The 21,086-nt window shown below is 62.8% G+C and overlaps 1 protein-coding gene across 4 annotated transcripts in view; it reads right to left on the bottom strand.

Annotated features, from left to right (window-relative positions):
* RAI1 (retinoic acid induced 1) overlaps nt 1–21,086 on the bottom strand; it is a 118,937-nt gene that overhangs the window by 2,155 nt on the left and 95,696 nt on the right. For 3 of the 4 annotated variants that reach the window (XM_014856230.3, XM_070482235.1, XM_070482234.1), the window contains 2 exons: nt 8,759–14,294; nt 4,182–4,275 (listed from right to left, as the gene is read on the bottom strand). In XM_014856230.3, the coding sequence (XP_014711716.2) occupies nt 4,182–4,275; nt 8,759–14,278 (5,614 nt within the window). In that variant the 5' untranslated portion in view covers nt 14,279–14,294. The remainder of the gene's footprint in view (nt 1–4,181; nt 4,276–8,758; nt 14,295–21,086) is intronic. The other variant, XM_044746056.2, reaches the window with a different exon arrangement.

Below are 21,086 nucleotides of genomic sequence, written 5' to 3'. Positions count from 1 at the left end.
ACAAACTTCGAGGTGCAGTCCTGCGTCTGGATTCAAGTGCCAGCTCCTTCTCTGAGCCCAGGCTCCACAGCTGTAACCCCGCGTGCGTCATCAAGGGCTGAGGAGGAGCCTGTGCCCACTGCGCTCACAGCGCCACAGCGGGCAGGGCTTGTTCCCGTGGGGCCTAGAGCCTGTGGGAGGCAGACCTGAGCGTGGGGGCCGGGGCGGAGGGGACCGAGGTCTCAGGTCTAAGTGAATCCCATCGGAGAGCCCAGGGCACTGCCCGCCTGCAGGAGCAGAGAAGATGGCTGAGCAGGGCCAGTCCTTGGCGCCCGCCTTGGCCCAGGGGTGCGTCGATGCCTCCGCCAGTCACCACTCCCCTGCCTGCTCCACCTAGGGAGACCCAGGCTTCCCCTGGAATCCCCGCCCACCGTCACTAATGCCCTTCTGGGCTCACCCTCCTCCCTCTCCTGCCTCCCCAGCCATTGTTGTGAAGAGACCCCAAACCCACAAAGAGCCGCAGGCCCGAGCCGGCCGAGCGAGCCCCCTTCTCCCGGCACACTTCTCCTGCTCACGCTGCGGCCACCAGCGGTGGCTCTGTGCTGTGGCACCGTGACAGCATGGTGGTCGGCAGGCAGGGCAGGGAGTGGAGACAGATCTTCAGCCCTGAGAGCGGGGCTGGGAAGGTTCCGGGTCTCTTTGAGGCTGTCTCCCCTTTTTTCTACCCGAACCCTGCCAGAAGCTGGGGGGGCCTCAGACCTGAACGCCGCCCATGAGCTTCTGCCCTCGGGGCCAGAGGGCGACCACTTTTGCCCTTCCCTAAGCTCAGGCAAGCTGGACACGGTCCTGGGACTGAACTCACGCCTTCCAAGGAGCACTGGGGCTGCAACCCCAGGCCTGCCGCGCACATGTCGCCCCCCCCCCACCCCATGCCACCCCACCCCATGCAGCCCTACAGGCAAGGGCTCGGGTCTCCGGAAGCAAAGGGTCGGAGGCCACCACTTCCAGAACCAGCTTGCTCAGTAAGCCCCCAGCATCCACACTGGGCGTGGGGAGGGCAGCCACCCGGGAGAGCTGGATCATCAATTCTGGCCTCTCTCTTGGTGTCTGGACCTGGGCAATCTGGGACCTAGCTGACAAGGTGGCCCCGGGGCCTGAGTGTGGAAAGGCTCGGACAGGACGCGTTGTGTGCTGGCCTTGGCCAGCCCTTCCTGCTTGGACAGACTGCTTCCTGCAGTCACTGATTAGCTCCAACTTGGTGCTCCTTAATGCGGTTGAATGGAGGGCAGGGTTAGTGGGTCAGGGCAGAGGGGAAGGGCAGCCCTTGTGCCCTGTGGTCTGAGAGTGTGACCCAGACACCTGGAGATCCCTCAGCCAGCCCCTCACCTGCCAGACCTGGGGGTCGATAGGTGAAAGGTACTGACACAGGCCTGGGGTTCCTGCTGCCCAGCTCAGTCTCTCGGCTCCCTCTCACTCTCGCCCTTCCTGGCTGGCCAGAGCCGGACGTGGGGCTTCCTTTGGCCAGCAGAAAGCAGCAAGGGAGCCTGTGCAATCCTGAGCCTAGGCCTGCTGGAGGAGAGAGACCACATGGAGCTGAGAGGGGCTGGACTGACTGGCTGCCCCAGCTGCCCCCTCTGCTGACCACAGCTGCTGAGTGAGCTCAGCAGAGCCCAGCCGAGCCCAGCCGGGTCAGCAGAGCCTGCTAGCCAAGCTGTGCCCTCGTGAGAAATAAGGAAGGATTGGTGGTTAAGCCGCTACGTTGGGCCTGGGACGGCCATGAGCTGCGCAGCAGCAGCGAATCCACTGTGGGCACACCCTGCCCTGCCTCAGACCTGCCCCGCGGGGAAGCTGGGCCGTCCGGCTCCGTACAGCCGTCTCCCTCATCCCTCACGCCAGGGCCTACGCTTTCTGCGCCAACAAGGGCTCTGGGATGCACGGCTCTGTCTGCACCTGGCAATTTTCCTCTCCTGCCTGGACGACTGCAGCGCTCCATCAGCTTTTTTTACTTTTTAAAAAGATTTTCTTTTTTATTTTTCCTTGTTCTTCCCAAAGCCCCCCAGTACATAGTTGTGTATTTTTAATTGTGGGTCCTTCTAGTTGTTGCATGTGGGACGCCATCTCAGCATGGCTTGACGAGCAGGGCCATGAATGCACCCAGGATCCGAACCAGGAAACCCTGGGCCGCTGCAGCGGAGCGTGTGAACTTAACCACTCGGCCACGGGGCCAGCCTTCCATTAGCTCTTTTTAAACACAGCTCTGATCGTGTCAGTGTCCCATCTGCCTGGCCTCCGGCCCACTTCCTGTCGTAATCCCTCTTATATAGGGATCCTTCGAGGACTTCATTTGAAGCAAAACTTCTGTTGCTCCACGCCTGGTATATATGACCCACCACCAACCATCTGCTGCCCGCCTCCCCTGACATTTAGAGGCCTGGCTCTAATGTCACCCCCCTCCCCGGAAGTCCTCCTGTATTCCCTCCCAGCTCAGACAGGATGAATCTCTCCCACAGCACCCCCTCTTCTCCTTCTCTGGTCTCCATCACTTTGGCCAAGGACCACGGCTTTCCTGTCTGTCCCACTCAAATGTGGCCCCCCAGGAGGCTGGGCAGCACTGGAGTTGGGGAGAGAGCACCAACGTGGAGCAAGACAGACAGGCAGTCACGCCCTGGTTCCGTCTGCGTGCCACGTGGCCAGGGGTAAGGCAGCCTATCTGTAAAGATGCACCTGGAGACGCGCAGGGCCTGACGCAGGGTCTGGCCCAGAGCGAGTGCTCAGGTGACTGCCGCGGAAGGAGGGCAGCGACTTGTGTAGCTATTACTGGGAGGAAGGCCGTGTCTAGTTAAGTGCCTGAGGCCACATTAAAATCTGGTTCACACTGCTCAGAGTGGGAGGGGGGAGCCAGTGAGAACCCTCACGTGCTCCTCCAGCTAGCCCCCTCCTTGCAGGGTGCTGGTATGTCAGCCCTCTCCAAGGCACGGCCATCGCTCAGAGTCCTGTGTGTGCTCCCAGGCGGCCTGGCTGGGGCTGACACCGCCGGGACCAGGCGGGCAGGCAGGCAGGCATGCAGGTGGGGCACAGGGAGGGGTCCCCTCTGCCCAGGGGAGAGCCAGCAGGCATTCAGGTACGGAGGAGGGGCAGCTGGTCCCCAGGCGGCGGGAGGGTCCTGCCGGGGGATGCCTATGCCTTGTCATCTGTGAGGCAGGTTGTAACTTCACCCCCTTCCACGCCAGAGGACGGAGGGCAAGGTGGACGGGGGAGGGGCCAGAGGTCGGGCCTGGGGCCTGGGCAGTGTTCAGTGTTTCCCTCCCTGCCGCAAACCACCGTGCAGAGAAGGGATTCCCAGAAGCTCCGCTTGACGGCGGGGAAGCCTAGCGCAGAGACACCAAGGCACTTGCCCCGGTCTGCACCTTAAAGATGCCACCAGGGTTTGAATCCAGGCCAAAGCTGCCGCTAAACCCCTAAAACACTGTCTCATCAATGACTAGAATGGCACCGTCAGCAGTCTTTCTTTAGCTGAAATAACGGAAGGCTTTGAGCCTGGGTTTCCCCGCCTGGCCAATGAGGTTTGCGGCTCCTGGATCTCTCTGGCCCTCACAGTCTGTCATTCCCTGTGCCCGGTGATAGTAGGTGCCCAATAAATGCCCATGGGACAAATGAATGAGTGAGGGAGGGGAGAGAATGTGGGGAGAGGATGCACAGGAAGCCCAGTCCTGCCTCCAGACCCTATCGCTCTGCTTAAAACCATCTACAGTTATTCCCTATAGCCAATAGGAGTCTGTTTTGAACTTCATTTCCTCCCATCTCATTCAGTTTTTTGTTGTTGAAGTCCAGCCTTTCCCTTTTTCTCTGCCCAGTGAACTCCTATTCAGCCTTCAAAGGCCCAGCCCTAGTATCCCTTCCTCTCTGAGGCCTGAAATTCTCCCCATCCCTTGGCACCCTTTTGGCAATGATAGCTCCTCAAACAGCTCTCCATCTTGTAATTTATGCCTCTAGGCATTCCTCAAGTGGGTGGCTGGGGAGTGACTCATCTCCATGCACAGGTCCCAGTAGAGGGAGAGATGAAGACATAAAGAATTGCTGGGACAGGAGAGGAGGGAAGCTAAGAGGTCAAATGGGGGGGCATTTGAGGAGCTGTGCCTGGGGTCCTCTAGACTGCTCCAAGGGGCCACCAGAGCCTGCTTGTGCCCTCTGGCTGCTCTCACCTGCATCACTGGCGCACGGGTAATGGTAGGTGTGGATGCATCCTTTTTGGCAGCACCCAATGGTGGCCCCGGCTTCTTGGCAGCTGGAACAAGTCTGGTGAGGAGAGAGGGAAGACAGGTGAGTGTGTGGCTAAGGGCTCGGCACGTGGGCTTTCCAGACAAGCCCCCACGGTCCCTGCCTCCTGCCTCTGAAATGGTCCCTGGAATCAGTTAGCAGGAAGCTCAGCGTGGGGTGAAAATGCCGCAGGGCAGATTCTGCGGCAGCCCCTGGGCTGGTGCACTGGTCGGGGGACCCTCCCGACCCACAAGGAATGACTCCTTGTGGATAAGCATATGGGTCTTGGGATCACGCTGACCAGGGTTTGAATCCCAGCTCTGCCCCTCCGCACTGTGGGCCCTCAGCCGAGCCGCCCCCACTCCCCACGCCCCCCTCTGCAGTGGGGACGGGGCCTCCTCTGGGGACAATCGTGAGGAGTCAAGGAGATGCTGCGTGCCCGGCGGGGGACAAGGACTTGTGATGCCTGTCACCACCCTGGCTCTGGCTGCCTGCCGGCATGCGCGGGTGTTTCCGGGTCACGGCACAGACGTGTCCTCCCCACTGGCTGCTCCCAACAGCCCTCGAGGCGAGTGACCGTCATGAACCCCCCTTTAGGCTCCCACTCCAGGTGAGAGTGAAGGGAAGGCAACGAGCACGGTTTCCACTCTTCCCTGCCGTGGAACCAGCACTGACCCAGCGCCAGGCTGCGCCCCCTTCACCCTCCCGAGGACCCAGGAGGAGCCAGCACAGCCTGTCCTCAGATGGCGAGTCCTGGAAACCTTGTGCCCTCCGGCCTGGCAGCCGGCCGTCCCTGCGTCTCAAACATGCAGTCTGCTGAGCCCGTGCCTGGCCCAGCTGCTGGGGTGGGGGGATGTGGCCAGGACAGGATGGCAAGGGCCGAGGTCCTTTGAAAGAGTGAAGCCAAGCCTAGGCCCAGAGAGGGACAGGTTGGGCCCCAAATCACGCAGACCCCAGACCCACGGCCTCCCTGTTCGATGTGGGAGTGAGGCGCAGGACAGAGTGGAGGGCTGCAGGCCCGCGTGCAGACGCTAAGCCCCCGAAACAAGTAACCGTAGCTTATGATGTGCCAGGCCTGCTTGGAAGCTGCTCCTCATAACAACTTGTGACATTGGTGTTAACATTCTTTTACCCAGGTTACCAAGGCAGAGCTCAGAGAGGCTGAATAATTGCCTGAGGACACACAGCTCAGAAGTAGTTGTGCTGGACTTTGAGCCCAGCAACGTGGCTGGAGCACAGGCTGGCAATCACTATCCCATACTGCTCAGGGCAGGGGCGGGCTCCATCCCAGGCCCCAGGACTGAGGGAGACCCACCCCTAGCAGCTGGGAGAGGCCAGCGGTGAGAAAGCCTTCTCCCACCCTTTCTGATGGAGGCTGAGAATGCCTGGCACACCCCCTCTGGCACCGAGGGTGGGGGGGTGCACCAGGGTACATTTTGGAGCATCAGGTTTTCACACAGGGCCTCTGGCTGGGCAGTTCCCTCTGGCCAGCGCTGAGACCTCCTGGGGCTCTGGGGCCCAACATCCCCCCGGTTTCTGGCCCACAAAGGGCTGACGAAGCACGAGTAGGGGTCCCAGACCAGTCCCAAGTGTGCCCCGCCAGCGGCCCACAGGTGTTTTGACGGTTAAAGGGTTAAAGTCTGAGGGGCTCCTGGCGCCCCAGTGCATGGAGGCCCGGCCAGCCCCGGAGGGAGGAACCCAGGCACAGAGGCGGAGGCCCCTCTGGCACGGGGCCAGCGTGGGTGTGGCCTGTGAACCTGCCAGAGGACCCCTGGCTGGCCGAAGGGCCCAAACCGGGGCCTAGGCAGGTGCTACCGGCCTCCTAAGGACGCCCCGTCACAGGTGCACCCGCAGCCTCAGCACCCGGCCAGGCCTCACCAGGAGAGGAGACGCGGCCCACGGCGGCTCTGGGCAGACAGGAATCTGAGGTCCCAGGAGGTGGGCATGCTAGGGCGCAGGGACAGCAGGTTGTGTGGGGGCTCCCAGGAGGGGACAGAAGGAAGAGGGGTCCCCATGAGCCCAAAGAGAAGTACTGTTCCTCCAGAGAGCAAAAGTGGGGCTGAAGTACCAACAAGCACGGCAGGTGGGCCTGGGGCCAGGGGGCCAGCCACCACAGCCACCGCAGCCCTGCAGCCCTGCAGCCCTGGAGCCCTGCTCACGGGATTGCATTCTGATGCTCTCAGAGGGCAGCGACTTGCTGGTGTCACAGAGCCCGCCCCCATAGTGCCGGGGTCTGAACCGGGACCTGCATGACTCCAAGGACGTGTGCTGCTACCGAGATGCCGAGGCAGGAGGGACTCTCAGCGGTTCAGGCCGCCAAGAGCAGGCCTGGGCTGTCAGAGGCGAGGGGCCGACGGCGACCTGCCCGTCCCTCCAGGGTGTTCTGTAGTGCGCCCACTCCTCCTGGGGATGGGGGGACCTGCTTTAACAGCCCCCCTGAGGCTCGCGCCCTGACTGCAGACCCCAGGCCCCACAGAGAACCATCTCTCTGGCACGGAGGCCCTCCAGACCCCGCCTGAGCCCCTCTGGTGAGGCAGGGAGACGCTGTCAGTGACCAGCAATGCCTGTCTGGCCTGCCCAGATGTGTCCCCAGCAGCGGGAGGCTACCAGGCCACTTCTGGAGTATGGCACAGCAGGCAGAGACGGGCTGCCCAGGCCAAATTCCAGCTGTGTGACACCAGGAGAGCACAGCACCGTTCTGACCACTGGCTTTGTCAGTCCAGCAGGACCTCAGTGTAAGTCAGTAGGTGAGACCAAAGCAAGTGGCTTCACCCGCACTTATTGCCGTCTCCTCGCCCAGGCCAGTACCAGGTACAGGGGACTCAGAAAAGATGGGGATCCGGCCGAGCACTCAGAGAAGGGTGGAGAAGCAGCACAGCCTGGCCGAGGCCCTGGCTGTGTGTGGGCGGTGGGCCGCGTGGGGGAGGGCTGCCCAGAGCGCAGAGCCGGGCTGAGAACACAGGCCTCCAGGAGCTGAGCATGAACGCGGCTGCCCGGGGCTGGTGATCTGACAGCTGGAATTGGTTTTTAATGACAGGAGAGACTTGAACCTATTTCAGGGCAGCTGGGAAGAATCCAGCGACAGAGAGAGAGAAGCAGAGACAGCAGGACCAAGGAAACAAATAAGCAGAAGGGAAGAGGGGAGCGCTCCAGGGACTGAGGGGCCCGGGAAGAGGGGGCGTCCTGTCGGGGCCGGGGTTCCCTCCGTCAGGCCTCAGGCTGGAGGCCAGGGCAGGCACCTGGGCATGGAGGGTCTCTAGCCGCGCCCTGGGCAGCGGAAGGTCAGGCACGGGAAACAAGGAGTCGCGGGCAGCACGGACAGCCGCAGCTGCCCATCCCCGGTGGCCCCCACAGCCAACGGTCGGCGCAGGGGCTGGGGGACCGAGAAGGAGTGGGTGTGCAAGTGGGGCAAGGGGCAGGTAGGGCGAGGCAGAGGCTGACGGCCAAGGGCTGGGCAGCGCCGCACAGTGCCAGGGAGCGTCACTTCCCAGGAGCCTGGCAGCCCACATGGGGTCCTGAGTGTGGGGGGCAGGAGCACTGGCCCCAGGGATAGAAGCTGATGCCCAGCGCTCCGTTCCAGGCCCCTTCCGCTGCCAGCCAGCAGACAGGTCCGAGGGCTGGGCTGCCTCCTCCCTCTGGCTCTCTGCAGCCCCATGAGGGTGGGAGGAGCAGAGGCCCTCGGCGGGTGCTAGGGAGCTGGGGCTCCTGCCATGTTCCCAGGCCCAGCACAGGACCGTCAACAGCCACACTCGTGGGCACTCAGGCTAGGCGCGGCTAGAGCAGCTGTACGGGCATGAGTTCCTCAACCCTCACAGCTCCTCTGCAGTGGGAACTATTATGCCCGCTTGAGAGACAGAGGAAACAGAAGCACAGAGAGATCAAGTCTCGTGCCAGAGTCACAGAGTGAGCGAGGGGCAGTGCTGGGATCTGAACCGAGAACCCAGCTCAAGTTCTCGCTCACAGACCTCTGTGGCTGGAGTCCCTCAAGGGGCATTTTAGCACCATTCATGATGGTTCCCAGGCCACCCTGCACGATGAGGGCCATGGGATCCTGGGGGCCTCCTGCTGGAGACTCGTTCCAACCACATGCTGTTTGAGGGGTTCTTCCCCCCTCCATCGCAGAGACCAAGGAGACAGGTCCTGGAGCGGGGCCAGCCCATACTGCAGACCCCTGACATCCAGTTCTGGAAGGCCCCACATCCTCTGGGGGCTCAGCATCTCAGCTGAGAAGCTGGGGCCAGGCGGGCTTCAGGAGTACTGGAGCAGGAAGGTGCCAGGTGAGTGTGTGGTGGGCACTGGGCTGGGCAGGCAGCACGGGGCTGCCAGGGGAGGCCTGGAGCAGGGTGGGCGAGCGTGTCCTTCCACAACTGGGCTGGGCTTCCACTTCCCCCCACCTTCCCCGGTCCTAATTTGTGACTGTGGCTACATCTGGCCCGAACCACAGCACTGGGGAGATAGGGGCTTCCCCACTGCCTGCCTGCAGACCCCCAGCTCTACCCACCGCGGCGGGCTGGCCTCTTACCATGTCCACGGCCACCTTCATGGCCTCTTGCAGCCCAAAGAGCTTCCCGGCCACCAGGTAGACCCCGCCCGTCCACACGGCGCAGGCCTCGTGCACCCAGTGCTCCTGGGTGTCCCCGCCAGGCTCTGCCGGCGGCTCCTTGCTGCATTCATGCTTGCGGCTCTTGTCGGCTGGGGCCACCTCCTCACCACTGTCCCCCCGACCGTCACAGCAGTAGCAACTCTGCAGCCGCCGGGACAGGCCCCGGGCACTGGTGCGCACCGAGCCCTGCTTGGCGGGGTCGGCCGGGCCGTCAGGCCTGGGGGGCTTCCCGGTGGCAGTGGCGGCAGCTGCACACTCGAGGCCTTTGAGTGTTCTCTCGAGGGGCAGCGAGGCCTCCTCGCAGATGCCCTCTGGCCGCACCTTCTCCTTGAATTTTGGCTTCTTTTTGGGGAGGCAGTGTTCAGGATAGTAGGGCCCACAGAGGTCCCCGAGGTCCTTGAAGTTGGCCGGGTTTTGGCAGAGGCAGCAAACAAGGCAAGAGGTACTCAGGGCCTTGGAGACCACAGGCCCCAGACGCATGGTGGAGGAGAGGGGCAGGGGGTGCCGCGGCTGCAGCACGGAGCCTCCGGGGAGTGTAGCCAGGGGGGCCCCCGTCGTGTCCAAAGAGAATGAGCATGAGGATGAGGAAGAAGAGGCAGAGGAGGACGGCTTCCTGTGGGGCTTGGGCTCCTCCCCAGGGGAGTTGACAACAGTGCACACGGTGGTGAATGCGTCTCGCTTCTCCACCCGCACAAAGGGCGAGAAGGCCGGGGTGCGGCTGTCTGCCCGCAGCCGCTTGCATGAGGAAATGTACTTGAGGCGGATTTCAGGCTCTGCAGGGTCCAGGGGCAGCACCTGCTGCTGCCGCCGCCTCTTGGCACGCCCCTTACAGGGTGAGGAGGTGGTGTTCTTGGCCCGGCCCCGAGTGAGGCGCTTCCGCTTCGAATAGCTGCTGTAGTTGGCATGGCCCGGCTGCTTCTGTGCCCTCGTCTGGGGCTGGCAGGGCCGGCCCTCAGGGGGCTGGGAAGCCAGACCCAACTCCTCCATCTTTGGCTTCTTGCCTCCTCCACCAGAGCTGTCCTCCCCGCCGCCCTGCGTGCCATTGGCCCTGTCTCGGGGAGTCAGGAGCGGAGCCAGGCCTAGGTGGGGCCGCTTCTCCAGGGGGCCTTTGGGGAGTCCGAGGGCTCCAGCCCTGCCTTTCCGGCTCCTCTTCTTAGGTGCCAGGGCAGCTCCCCGTGACAGCAGGGCCTCTGGGGACGTGAAGGCCTCGGTTTTGAGACAGTCGGCCGAGGACAGTTTCTTGCTGTTTGGGAGTTTGCCTTTGAAGGGTCTATTGGTGGGGTTTCTGCACAATGGCTCGGCCCCTGGAGCTCCTGGGAGTTTCTGCCCCACACCCACGTTTAACAGACCTTCCTCCCCTCCCAGCAGGCTGCCCCCGGCACTCTTGAGCCCACGGTCCTTCTCCGGGAGGGCCGGGCCCAGGGTGGTCCCAGGCGGGGCCCCCGGCACCTTGCAGGTGAACTTCTTGAGGCCGGGCGAGGTGATCTTCTGCACGATGGCCTCCAGCTTCAAGCCTCGGCCCTTCCGCGGTGGCAGCACCTTGGTCTTCAGGGCCCCCTGGAAGGCTGGCCGCGAGGGGAGCTTCAGGCAGCCATCGGGGGCCTCTGGGGGCAAGGGCTTCAAGGGGGGCTCCCCACCGCCCTTGGTGGGCTTGGCCTTCTTGGGAGAAGACATCCTCTTGAAGACTGGTGGGGAGCCCTCGGACCCCTCCTCCTTCGCGCCCACCTCAAGGCCGCAGGCGCTGCCGCTGCCACTCCGTAAGGCCAGGCTCCGCTTCTTGGTGGGGACGGGCGCCATGAAGGCCGACTTCCTTTTGAGCGCCGGGAGGGGCCGGTCAGAGAGCTTGCTGCCTGCACCGGGCTTGGGGACCCGTGCCCGCTGGCTGGCCCTGCCCTCCTTCTGGGGGCTGCTGGAGGCCTTGAACGTAGTGGGTAGGTGGCTGTTGGCAAGGAGCTTCTTGCTGGCACGGCAGTTGGGGAGCCGGCTCTCTGAGGGCCGCCGCCGCTTGGAGTGGAAGACCTCCTGGGTTTTGGTGCGGGACCGAAGGATCATGGAGCGCTGGTCCTTGCCTGGAGTGCCAGGTGAGTCCGTCTCCTTGGTCTTGGAGCCCATGGGGCTGCTGTCAGAGGCCACAGGCAGGGCGGCCGGGTTGCTGGGGCTGGAGGCGGCCTTGGGTGAAGGCTTCCCTACCCGCTTGCCTGACTTGAAGGCGGCTCGCTGCTTGCCGCCTAGTTTGTCTGGGGGGGCAGGGGTGGTGGTCAGGCCTGGGGGTCCAGGTGTGCGAGGCTCGCTTAGGGCCGTGAAGGAGCGGGTGCACATCCTGGGGAGCCCATCCGAGGCCCCCCGGCCTGGGGCCCCCGCCCCTTCCATCTGTCCCTGGGGGGGCCCTGTGCATGACTCGGGGAGCAGGAGGTCTTTGGGCAGTGCAGGCGCCCTGCACGGGGAGTCCTCGGCCTCGGGCAGGCCCCGGTGCACTCGCCGGCTCCGTAAACTCTTGCCGCGAGGCACGGGCTCTTTCTTAGCGATGGGAGCCTCGGGCACAGCAGGCTTGTTGGGCTTCTGGGCCAGAGAGGCATCTGGGGCGAGGGTGGTGGAGTCCCCCGGAGCCAGCGCCCCCTCGGGCCCTTCTTCACCTGGCTTCATATGTGACAGGGAGGACTCAAACCAGCTCTGGACCTTCGACTCGGCACCCACGGTGGGGCCCAGCAAGATGACGGACTCCCCGGAGAGGTGGCATGGGGAGCCCCAGCCGGCCTTGGGGTCCAGCACCTCCTCCACCTCCTCCTTGGTGCACATGAGGGGGGCCTTTGGCGACAGCGGGTCCTGCATGCCAGGCCTCTGCTCGGGGCTTCCCAGGAGCTCACACAGGGAGGAGTACTCCTCCTCCGCCTCCAGGTCCTCCTTCCTGCCCGTGGGCGGCAGCAGCGGGAGGTCCACGAAGTCTGCAGCGGAGCAGCAGTGCTGGCCGTCCTCCAGCCACTGCTCGGCCTTGCCCGCCTCTGGGCACCGCAGCGCCCCGCCCGCCGCCGCCTGCACCCCACACGCCACTTCCTGCTTGGAGTCCCGGGGCACGGTGGCCTCCTCCCTGGAGGGCTCCTCCTCCTGGAAGCCCAGGCAAGCCGAAGCCTCGTGGGCATTCTCCTTGCCGATGCTTTCCGAGGCCTTCCCATCCGGCTCCAGGCCCTTCGTGAGCTCCCCGGGGTGCAGCCCCCACCGGGGACACGCATCCCCCAAGTTTTCCTCTGGCCAGGCAAAGGGGTTGGCACTGTCCGCTGAGCTGGTGGTGGTTGTGTCCGGGAAGCAGTCAAAAGCTGCCGTGGCAGGGTCCGAGGTGGCAACCCCAAGGGTGGGCTTGGTGACAAAAGAGAGGGAACCAGTCGTCTTCTTGGGGTCGGGGGTGGCGAAGCCCACGGAAGGGTCTTCAAACAGCCCCGGGCTGAAGTCCTTGGTGTTGCCACTCTTGTCCAGCTGCAGGGACTCGGGCAGGGCCTCTGGCTCCCCTGGCCGAGGCCATGCGTTCTTGGCCATGGCGTCCAGGCAAGCGCTGTGGTTCTCCAGCGAGAAGGGCGGCTTGCTGGTGTCCTTGGCCAGGCCGGGTGCCTCGACCCAGGCCTTGTCGGCCTTCTCGCCAATGGCCTCCTGCAGCCCCAGGATCTCAGAGGCCAGGTCCTCCTGTGCCAGGGCACTGAGCAGCAGCCGCGGGCAGTCCCGCTCCCCTGCCACAAATTTGGAGAAGCTGTCGAGCGGCAGGCTGCTGTGTAGGCTCTGGAAGGAGTCATCAGACTTGGTGGACATGTCGTCGGGCGACGTCACGGAACAGGTGGACACGGACTCAGGCTTGGCCTTTGAGTTGCTGTTGACCCTGGCAGGGCTGCCGCGGGCCTGGTTGCAGTAGAGAAAGCTGCGCTCCAGCGGGTCCTCGGAGCCGCTCAGGTAGTCAGCCTCCGGAGGCTCGGCGTGGCTGGATTGCGGCGTGCTGCTCAGCGGCTCTGACAGCGGCGTGCCCGCCGGCTCAGCTGAGTAGCCACTGCTCTCAGGGCTACAGTGCTGGCTTTTGTGCTGCTCCGGTGTCCTGGGCACCGGGTTCTTGGCAGCCTTCCTCTGAGGCGCGGCGGCCTTGGAGAGCAGCAGCTGCTGCACGGTGCTGGAGATGTTCTCCACTTGCGAGGTCAGGGCCGTGAGGCTCTGCAGGCTGAGGTCTGACAGCAGGCTCTCCGGGAGCTTGTCCTTCTGCAGCGTCTTGCAGTTGCCGGCCTGGGTGTCCATGGAGCCGGCAGCGTCTGTCGGGGAGGGGTTGAGCAGGGGCATGAAGTGGCTGTGGTCGGTGATGCCGGCGGGGAAGGCCCCGGTGCTGAGCGGCTGCTGGCTGTAGGGGAAGTTCTCCAGGTTCGGCATCAGTGGCGATGGAGTGGAGCTGTAGGAAGGAGAGCGGCCCACAGAGCGCGCGGGCGAGTGGCTGGAGCTGGGGCTGAAGGTCTGGTAGTACTGTTCCGGAGTCCTGACGGCCGTGTCTGGCTGGCAGTAGCCTGGGCCTTGCTGCCCGTAGTGTTGGTACTTGGCAAGGTTTTGGTAATGGAGGGTTTCCTGGGCATGGTGCCGGCTCTGAAGGGCTTGCTGCTGCTGCTGTTTCTGCGGGTCATAGCTGAGGCGGCCCGACTGATAGGCATGAAGGTTCTGGACCCGCTGCCCCGGGGCCAGGCTGGCATTGGCAGTCAGCGGCCTGTCATGGGGCTGGGCAGACGGGGCCGTGCAACTCTTGTAGGAATGGGCCCCCTGCCCCCCGCCCTGGCCGGTGGCAGAGTAGGTGGAGGAGGTGGGGAAGGACTGCGAATGCTGGGGAAAGTGACCGCCCTGGGGAAAGGGCAGAGGCGAGGTGATGTCATTCTGCAGTTTCTGTCTTTGGAGCTTGGGGTACACCAGGGGCTGCTGGGGCTGTGGCAGCTGCTGCTGGACGTGCAGGGGGTGAGTCCGGAAGGGCAGCTGGGCGCCCTGCTCCGGGTACTGCCTACCAGGGGGCACTCCTGTCTTTTTCATCAAGTTCTCATCATATTTGCCCACCCCCCCTGGCAGGGGCTGCGGCTGGGGGGGTGGCGGCTGGGGGGGGCCCCAGGCCTGCAGGCTCTCCTCGCCTGAGTAGCGGCCCGGGTAAGGGCTACTGTCCTGGACGCCGTAGCCCGAGAAGGCCGGCCTCCCCTGCAGGGCCTGCTGGGAGGGCAGGCCCTTGCTGCCACGGGCCGGGCCGGTGGGCGCCGCGCCGCCCTCGTAGGCGGGGTACGGCTGTGGGCTGTAATAGTCCTTGGCCAGCAGCCGCTGCCGGTCACAGCTCAGCCCGGCCTGGCCCGGCTGCCTGTAATTCTCCAGGCGAGGTGTCTCCTGCGAGGTCTGCTGGTAGTTCTGCTGTTTGCCATGGAAACCACACCTTTCTCGAAAAGACTGCATGACTCGGGCTGGCTATCTGTGAAAAGAGAAAGGGAGACAGGGAGGGCGGGGAGGGGAGGGGCAGAGGGAGAGCGATTCAGATGGGCCATTTCCTTTCGCCTCAGAAAGCCAGCCTCCCCGCCCTCGCCCCGCCCGGCCCTCTCCCCGCAGCTCTTAATAGTCTCCCCTCGCCAGAGCCTCCCCACCAGCTGTGCACGTATTGACGACTTCTGTGTCAGGGCGGTGTGCTCTGTAACCCCTGCTCTGACATCGCCTTGCCAAGGACGGCCACTGCCGCGGAGGGAGGCGCAAACTGCCTGCCCAGCACCAGGTCGCTGGGGAGCTGCCACCCGACCCTCGTCCGGGCCGGCTCCTCCCCTCCCTCCCCGATCTCACCACTCCCAGCCCTTCCATGACAGCTCAAAATCATTTAGCAGAGCAATTCTCGCTCCCTTGTCCCTCAGGGCTGCAGGATCCTGTAATCTAGTCCCAGGGCGGCAGTGTTCAAGCGTGACCCAGCCCTGCTGGCCCGGGGAAGGTCTGCCCCTGCCCCAAGAAGCTGCTCATCAAGGACTGCCGGCACGCATGCACACGCACACCCACACACACGCACGCACGCGCACACACACGCATGCTTGCACTCCTCCTCTATCGCTGCCACACCATCTGGAATCTGTCTGTTCCTTCCAGCAGATGTCGATTAGGGGCCACCAAGCCATCGTAGGCATAAAATGTCCCCTTCTCTGACTCCCCGCAAAGCAGGACAGCGGCACCTGCCTCCTGTTTCTGATATAGGTGCATAAACAAATTACGGGCACAGAGTGAGGGAGCACATGCTAACTGGGGCAGGAGCCGCAGTCCCTTCCTGCGTGATGAGGCCCTGCCTTGTCGGCTCCACCTGCCTCCGAAGGGTCAGGGCCAGGGCACACCAGGCCAGGGCACACAGGCCAGGGCCCATCTGTTGATGATTTTAGGAGCTGGGGCCCAGGCAGGGTCTAACCTGCCCCAAAACAGGATCCTGGGTCAGGTGAAGACCCCAGGGCAGGGGCTGCGGGCCGGTCAGGGCAGAGCAACTGGATTCACACAACAGGCCAGCCCTCAGCACCCAGGCCATGCATTCTCCCAATTGACTGGGGGCCTGGTCACCCCAGAAGACCCTCCAAAGAGGGAGGGAGAAGCAAGGAGCACTCCAGGCTCAGGAGGAGCCATGTTGAGGGGCTGGCAGTCGTCCCTGAGTCCCAGGGGGCTTGGGATTTACCCACAACCGTGCCGGCTGGGGGGTGGGGTGGGCTGAGAGGCGGAAGAACTTGCCTGGCCTGCGCCTGCGTGGCCCAGGCCCCCAGGAGAGGATGGGGGACCTTCCAGTTCCCATTCCCAATGCCCAAAGAGGAAGGGGCGCCTTGCCTCGGGCTACAAAGATTCCAGGGTCATAGGAGGGACTAAAAGAGATGTGAGAAGAGAGAGACTGGCTGTGGAGCAGGGGGCAAGTAGGCGGCTTCCCCAGGAGGTCCAGCTCACGCCTCCTCCTCGTCTGGATCCCCCTGGATGCCTTCCTCATTCAGTGGCGGGAACTGACTGGGGAGGGGTGGAGGGGAGGGGCTCTATCCAGCTGCACAGGGCAAGCCCAGGGCGCAGACAGCCCCTGGGAGCCGTTGGCACCCCTGGGCCCACCTCCCCTGCCCACGGCAGGTAGCTGGCCCTGACTCAGAGGTGGAAGTGCCTCGGCTGTGGAGAGAGGACAAACGTCCTACAAGAGAAGTCCCTGCCCACTGGGCTTCTACAAGCCAGGAGGCTCCATGCCGACTGCACCCGGCGCCTTCCCTCCCAGCTCTCCCTGGATTTATCACAGGCATCCTGACAAGGAGCCACACACCCGCCCTTCTGACCCACTTCAATGCAGCCCTGGCGGCTTGGAGCAAACATTACAGAAGGTGCCTGCTGCGACCTGCTGACCCAGGGGGGCTGGAGGCAGCACTTGGTGAGGGCTTGGTGGCTCCCTGCCAGGTGGGCAGCTCTGCGCTTCCTGACCAGACCTCCACAGGGCAGGGTGCTGGCCAGACCACCAGAGAGTTGCCCAGGTGGGTGGCCCTCTGCTGCCCCAAGGCAGGCACATGCTGGCACCTCCCCATGCTGCTGGTGCCCTGCTGGCGAGTGGAGGCCACCTCTGCTCAGGGTGTCCTCGGGCAGCAGGCAGGGTCAGCAGCAGCCCCTGGTGAGAAAGGCCTGCTCTAGGGCCAAGGACGCCACGCCCGAGGTCTGCCCTCCCTGGCCCGTGTTTATGAGCCCAGAATGCGCAAACCCAGGCCCACTCTGAAAGCTGTGCCTCGTATATCTGCACAAATTACATTTCGGCTTTTATTAGTCCCAGATCGCTCTCATTTCCTGCTGAGTGTCCTGTGGATATCATTAACATTTCTACAGCTTTTTAAAAATTTTTTATTTTTTTCACATTCTCCAAAATGCATTACCAGAAACATTATTTAAAAAGAGAGTGCTATGACCAGTGTCCCCCCCAATCAGTCCAGTGTCCCCTCCTTAATCAGTCCAGCTGCTGCGTCTTTTAATTTAGCTGAGCTGTATTGCAGGCGGGTTTCCCAATACACACGAGCAGCTGGATGCAGTGAACGCATCTATCTCTAAGAAAAGACAGTTCAATTAAAAACAAGAAGCCCAGTGCCTGATGGAGAATGCAGGCAAAAATGCTCACACCAACGCCACCCTCCAGCCCCCGGGGTGGGGTGGGCAGGGGGCGGTGGATGCAGGAACAAAGGCATGGCATCAAACACTGCCTCTCAGAGACCGCGAGGCCCGCCGGCTCTGCCAGGAGAAAATGGGCTCTGCCTCTTTAAGAGCTGCCTCAGGCCTGCCATGGGCTCTGTTGTTATTAATTATTATGGTTATGATTACTTTCCAAGAGCACTAGGAAAGGACAGGAGGGGCGGCATCAGGAGAAGGGGGCAGAAAGAGGCCCCCTGGCGGAGAGATGGTGATCTCTGAACCTGGGAAGGGTAGGAGGCAGCAGAGGGGTGCAGACTGGCTGTCTGGCCTCTGTGGCTTCAGCTGGAGGAGAAGGGGTGGGGGGGCCAGGGGAGGGCGCCCCCTAACGCGTCCTCACGGAGTTCTCATGGTCCAGCCCAGCCTCCCCATCCCACGCCCCCACCTGCCTCTTCTCCCAGACACTTGGTCAAGGCCTTATCTCTGAAGTTCCTGCCAAACTGGGAAGGAGGGAAGGCTGGGAGGAAGGGAAAGACAGAGGGAGGGAGGAAGTCAGTTTTGAGTGTCCCCTGAGCACCAGATAGTTAGCACACCTCCTTCTGACAGCTCCTGGAAGGTGGTCCTCCCAGGCCATGGGAAGAGGGGGCGCCGGCTCAGGGAGAACAAGTGCTCAAGGGCACAGCGCAGACGCTGGCTCAGGCCCGGCCCTGGTATCCCACGCGCCAGGGCTTCCCTGTGCACAGCGACGGGTCTCACTGCTCCCCTAGCCGTCTACACAACCCTGAAACGGGGGTAGGGGGCTGGGGGAACCAGAGAGTGGGGGCATAAGGAGACCCCAGACCCCCCACGGAGTGGGGCCAGCTGTTCTCCAAGGCCCTTGGTAGCAGGTGACCCAGGACTCAGTTCTTCTTTGAGGCCAAGACCCCAGCCCTCCCCCCTCTGCCCACAGGCCGGAATGGGGGTACCCGTGGCAGTGAGTGCCGACTGCACAGTATGCTCAGTTAATGCTTTGATTGTTCTGCCCACTTACAGAAAAAGGTGAGGGTCAGAGCAAGAGAGCTGCACGCAAGGCCAGGGCAGAGCCCCCAGCGAAGCCCCTTTGCTGGAAGCAGCAGCAGCAGCAGCCAGGCCCAGGCTGGGCGCCCCTCACCGAGACCCACACCGAGAATGCCCACCCTAGAGGAAGTCAGACGTCTTGGCGCACACCAGCTGCTGCAGGGGAAGGGCAGGGGGCTGCTGGCGGTGCCCTCTTCCCAGGCCCCTCTGCAGCCTGGGAGGCCTGAAAGCCGGGGCAGGCCCTCACTTTCATTCAAGGGCCAGGCCCACCTGAGGGAGTTCCACTCATGGGCAGAGGTGGTCAGTGGGTGCTTGCTGTGTCACCATGGTAAATACTGTCCCCTGGGCAGCCTCAGAGAGAGGTCACTGGGCCCATAACCTCTCCAGTCCCCAGGGGCAGGCCCCAGTCTGGGCACAGTGTGGCCAGAGCTGCAGCAGCAGCCATGGGGACCCTGCTGGACCCAGCTGGGAGCTGTGGTGGACACTCGTCCTGAGTGGGGAGTGCGAGAGGGGGAGACAGAGAGAAACAGAGACAGAGAGGGAAAGAGGAAGAGAGAGTGACAGAGATGGGGAGACAGGGAAAGGGAGGGAGAGAAAGAGAAAAATGGAGAGCGAAGGAAGCTGTCCGTCTCAGCTCTGAGGCCGCTGGTTCCATTCCACCCACTTACCCAAGGTTATTTTATGACTCGGCTTCCTGATTTGTAGCTGCAGGGAAGAAAACGTAAAACCCGCTGGAGCCGCTGGAGGCCTGGGAACAAGGCAAAGGGGAGGGTTACCTGGGTCAGGAGGCCGGGCTGGGGCAGCGTCCAGGTAAGAGTGGAGAAGGGAGGACTCCTCCCTCGCCCGGCCTCCTCACCCTTGGTGGGGGATGAACACTAAATATGAGATCTCGATTAAAATGATAAAGCGTTAGCTGGGTTGACCGCTGACCTGTGCGGTCTATTCTGAATCCTAAGGGCCTGGCTTGAATAGGGGAAGGATGAGCTTTCCAGAAGTCCCCAAAACAAATAGCCCAGTGCCTGCAGGACTCCAGGATAAGTCAGGGTCCTTGGGCCAGGGGCTAGTGGAGAAGAAGGGGTCTGAGCCAGCTGGGGGAGGCCTGCTTCGGGCTGGGGGGACCGTCCTGAGGCATAAGGAAACCCAGAGAACAAGGCAGCCCCATCCCCAAGCATCACCTCTCGACTACACTCTGGGAGTAACACAGTCGGTATGCACCCCTCCTCATGCGTGGGCACCCCCACATGTTCACGGGAGAACTCCAGGGGTCAACACACCCCTCTCTGCAGGGCTTATGGGTGGGAGGTCTTGAACAGAGAGGCAAGCGCTGGGGTGAGAGGGCAAGAGGCAGGAAGGCTGTCCAGCACCCTCGCCAGCTGTCAGCCCAGCCAGCCTCCTCAGGGGAGGGTGGGACTCAGGGGAGGGTGGGACTCAGGGGAGGGTGGGGTCTCAGCTCTCTGGAGGACATCTGCATGGGGAGCAGAGGCTTCCAAACTCTCCAGATGTTTGGAAAGTCTTCCCGCGAAGCCCACCAATGCTGTCCCCTCCAAGGACCCAGCTGCAGAGACAGACAAGCCCCACTAGGCCACCAGAATGAGGGCCTCTCCTTAGGATCAGACCCACCCGGCAGATGACGCCCCCCAGAGTTGGGGGAGGTGGGGTGGGTTGGTGCTGTGCTAGTCCCCTGGAGCACCCTGCCAGGTGAGGAAGCCACCACCCCATTTCCAGGAGGAGTGAGGTAACTGGCTGAACCCCCACAGCGCAGTCAATGGGCCACAGAGCTGAGATCTCAGCTTAGGCCCCTGACTTCTAAAGCTGCACCCCGCTCCCCACGGCCCCGTGGTCAACAGGTCCAAAGGCCTGGCCCCGCCCGCCCGCCCCACGAGGTGCGGGGCAGCAAGAAGGGATTCTGCAGCAGCTGAGCTGTGGGCGCTCAGCTGTCCGTGGGAGGCTGTGGGGGGAGAGCTCGCCACCATCAGCTCCAGACTTATCAGTCCCTGGTGGAAATAACTGTTGGGGGTCATTTTATCCACCACTCAACAAAGAGCACCACTGCCTCTCCCTATCTCTGTCAAGATGAGGAAAAGAAACAAAGGGAGCACCCACTGCTGGGATGGGGTCTGTGCCCACACATTCAGGCCCCCGGGCCAGCAAGATCAAGGGGCTGGCCGAGATGCCAGTGTCGGGGTCTGAGGGATGAACAGGGTGGCTCCCAGTCAGCTCCATTCTCCCGCCCCAAGCCCTTAGAAGTGCTGGCCTTGCAGGTGACTGCACAATATGGCTAAGATAGGATCTGTGTGTCTGCTGGCCTCAAGGGGAGGCAAAGAATGAAATGAAAGAGAACCCAATCTCTCACCCCAGCCTAGTCCTTGCCACCCATGTGCCCAGAGGGACCGTGACTTCCTTGGGCAAGTGGGAGCACCGAGGCACCAAGCCGGTGGTTTTTCTGGCTGCTGACTGGCTTTGTGGCCGTGGGCACGCCTTTTCACCTCCCTGAGCCTCAGGGCCTTTGCACCAGTTGTTTCTTCTGCTGGAAATACCATTCTTAGATATCGACAGGGCTCCAATCACAGCCTTGCTCACGTCGCCTTCTCCAGCAGCCTTCCCTGACCTCTGTGTTGGGAACCGGTACCCCTGCACCCGCCTCCTTTACTGCTCCTGCGAAGTCTTTACCTCCTGTAAGAAGCCCTATGCTGGCTGGCTGGCTTTACTGTTGGTCTCTTCTCTAGAAGGAAAGTTCCATGATAGCAGGGATTTTTGCTTGTTGTATTCACAGCTATATCCCCATTTCCCAAAACAAGAAATACTTAAGGAATGAACAATGTGCAAAACGTCACATTAAAGTCTGAAAACTATGAAAGTCTCCAGAACTGGCCATCAGGCGGAGGCATGCGGCCCCTCTGGGTGGGCACGGGGGCTGCGGCCACAACCCTCCTCATTCACTTGACAAAGAACAACTCAGGTCTGGCAGGTAATACACCTGACGGAGGTGAGCAGGGGGATGGAGGCAAACTGGGGGCCCTGATCCCAAATATGGGGATGGGGGAGCCCCGCTGAGCCC

The sequence above is a fragment of the Equus asinus genome, chromosome 13 (genome assembly GCF_041296235.1).
Source record: "Equus asinus isolate D_3611 breed Donkey chromosome 13, EquAss-T2T_v2, whole genome shotgun sequence".
In the NCBI taxonomy this organism is placed as follows: domain Eukaryota; kingdom Metazoa; phylum Chordata; class Mammalia; order Perissodactyla; family Equidae; genus Equus; species Equus asinus.
Note: the sequence above shows the minus strand (reverse complement) of the source record. Positions and strands in the feature narration are given on the sequence as shown.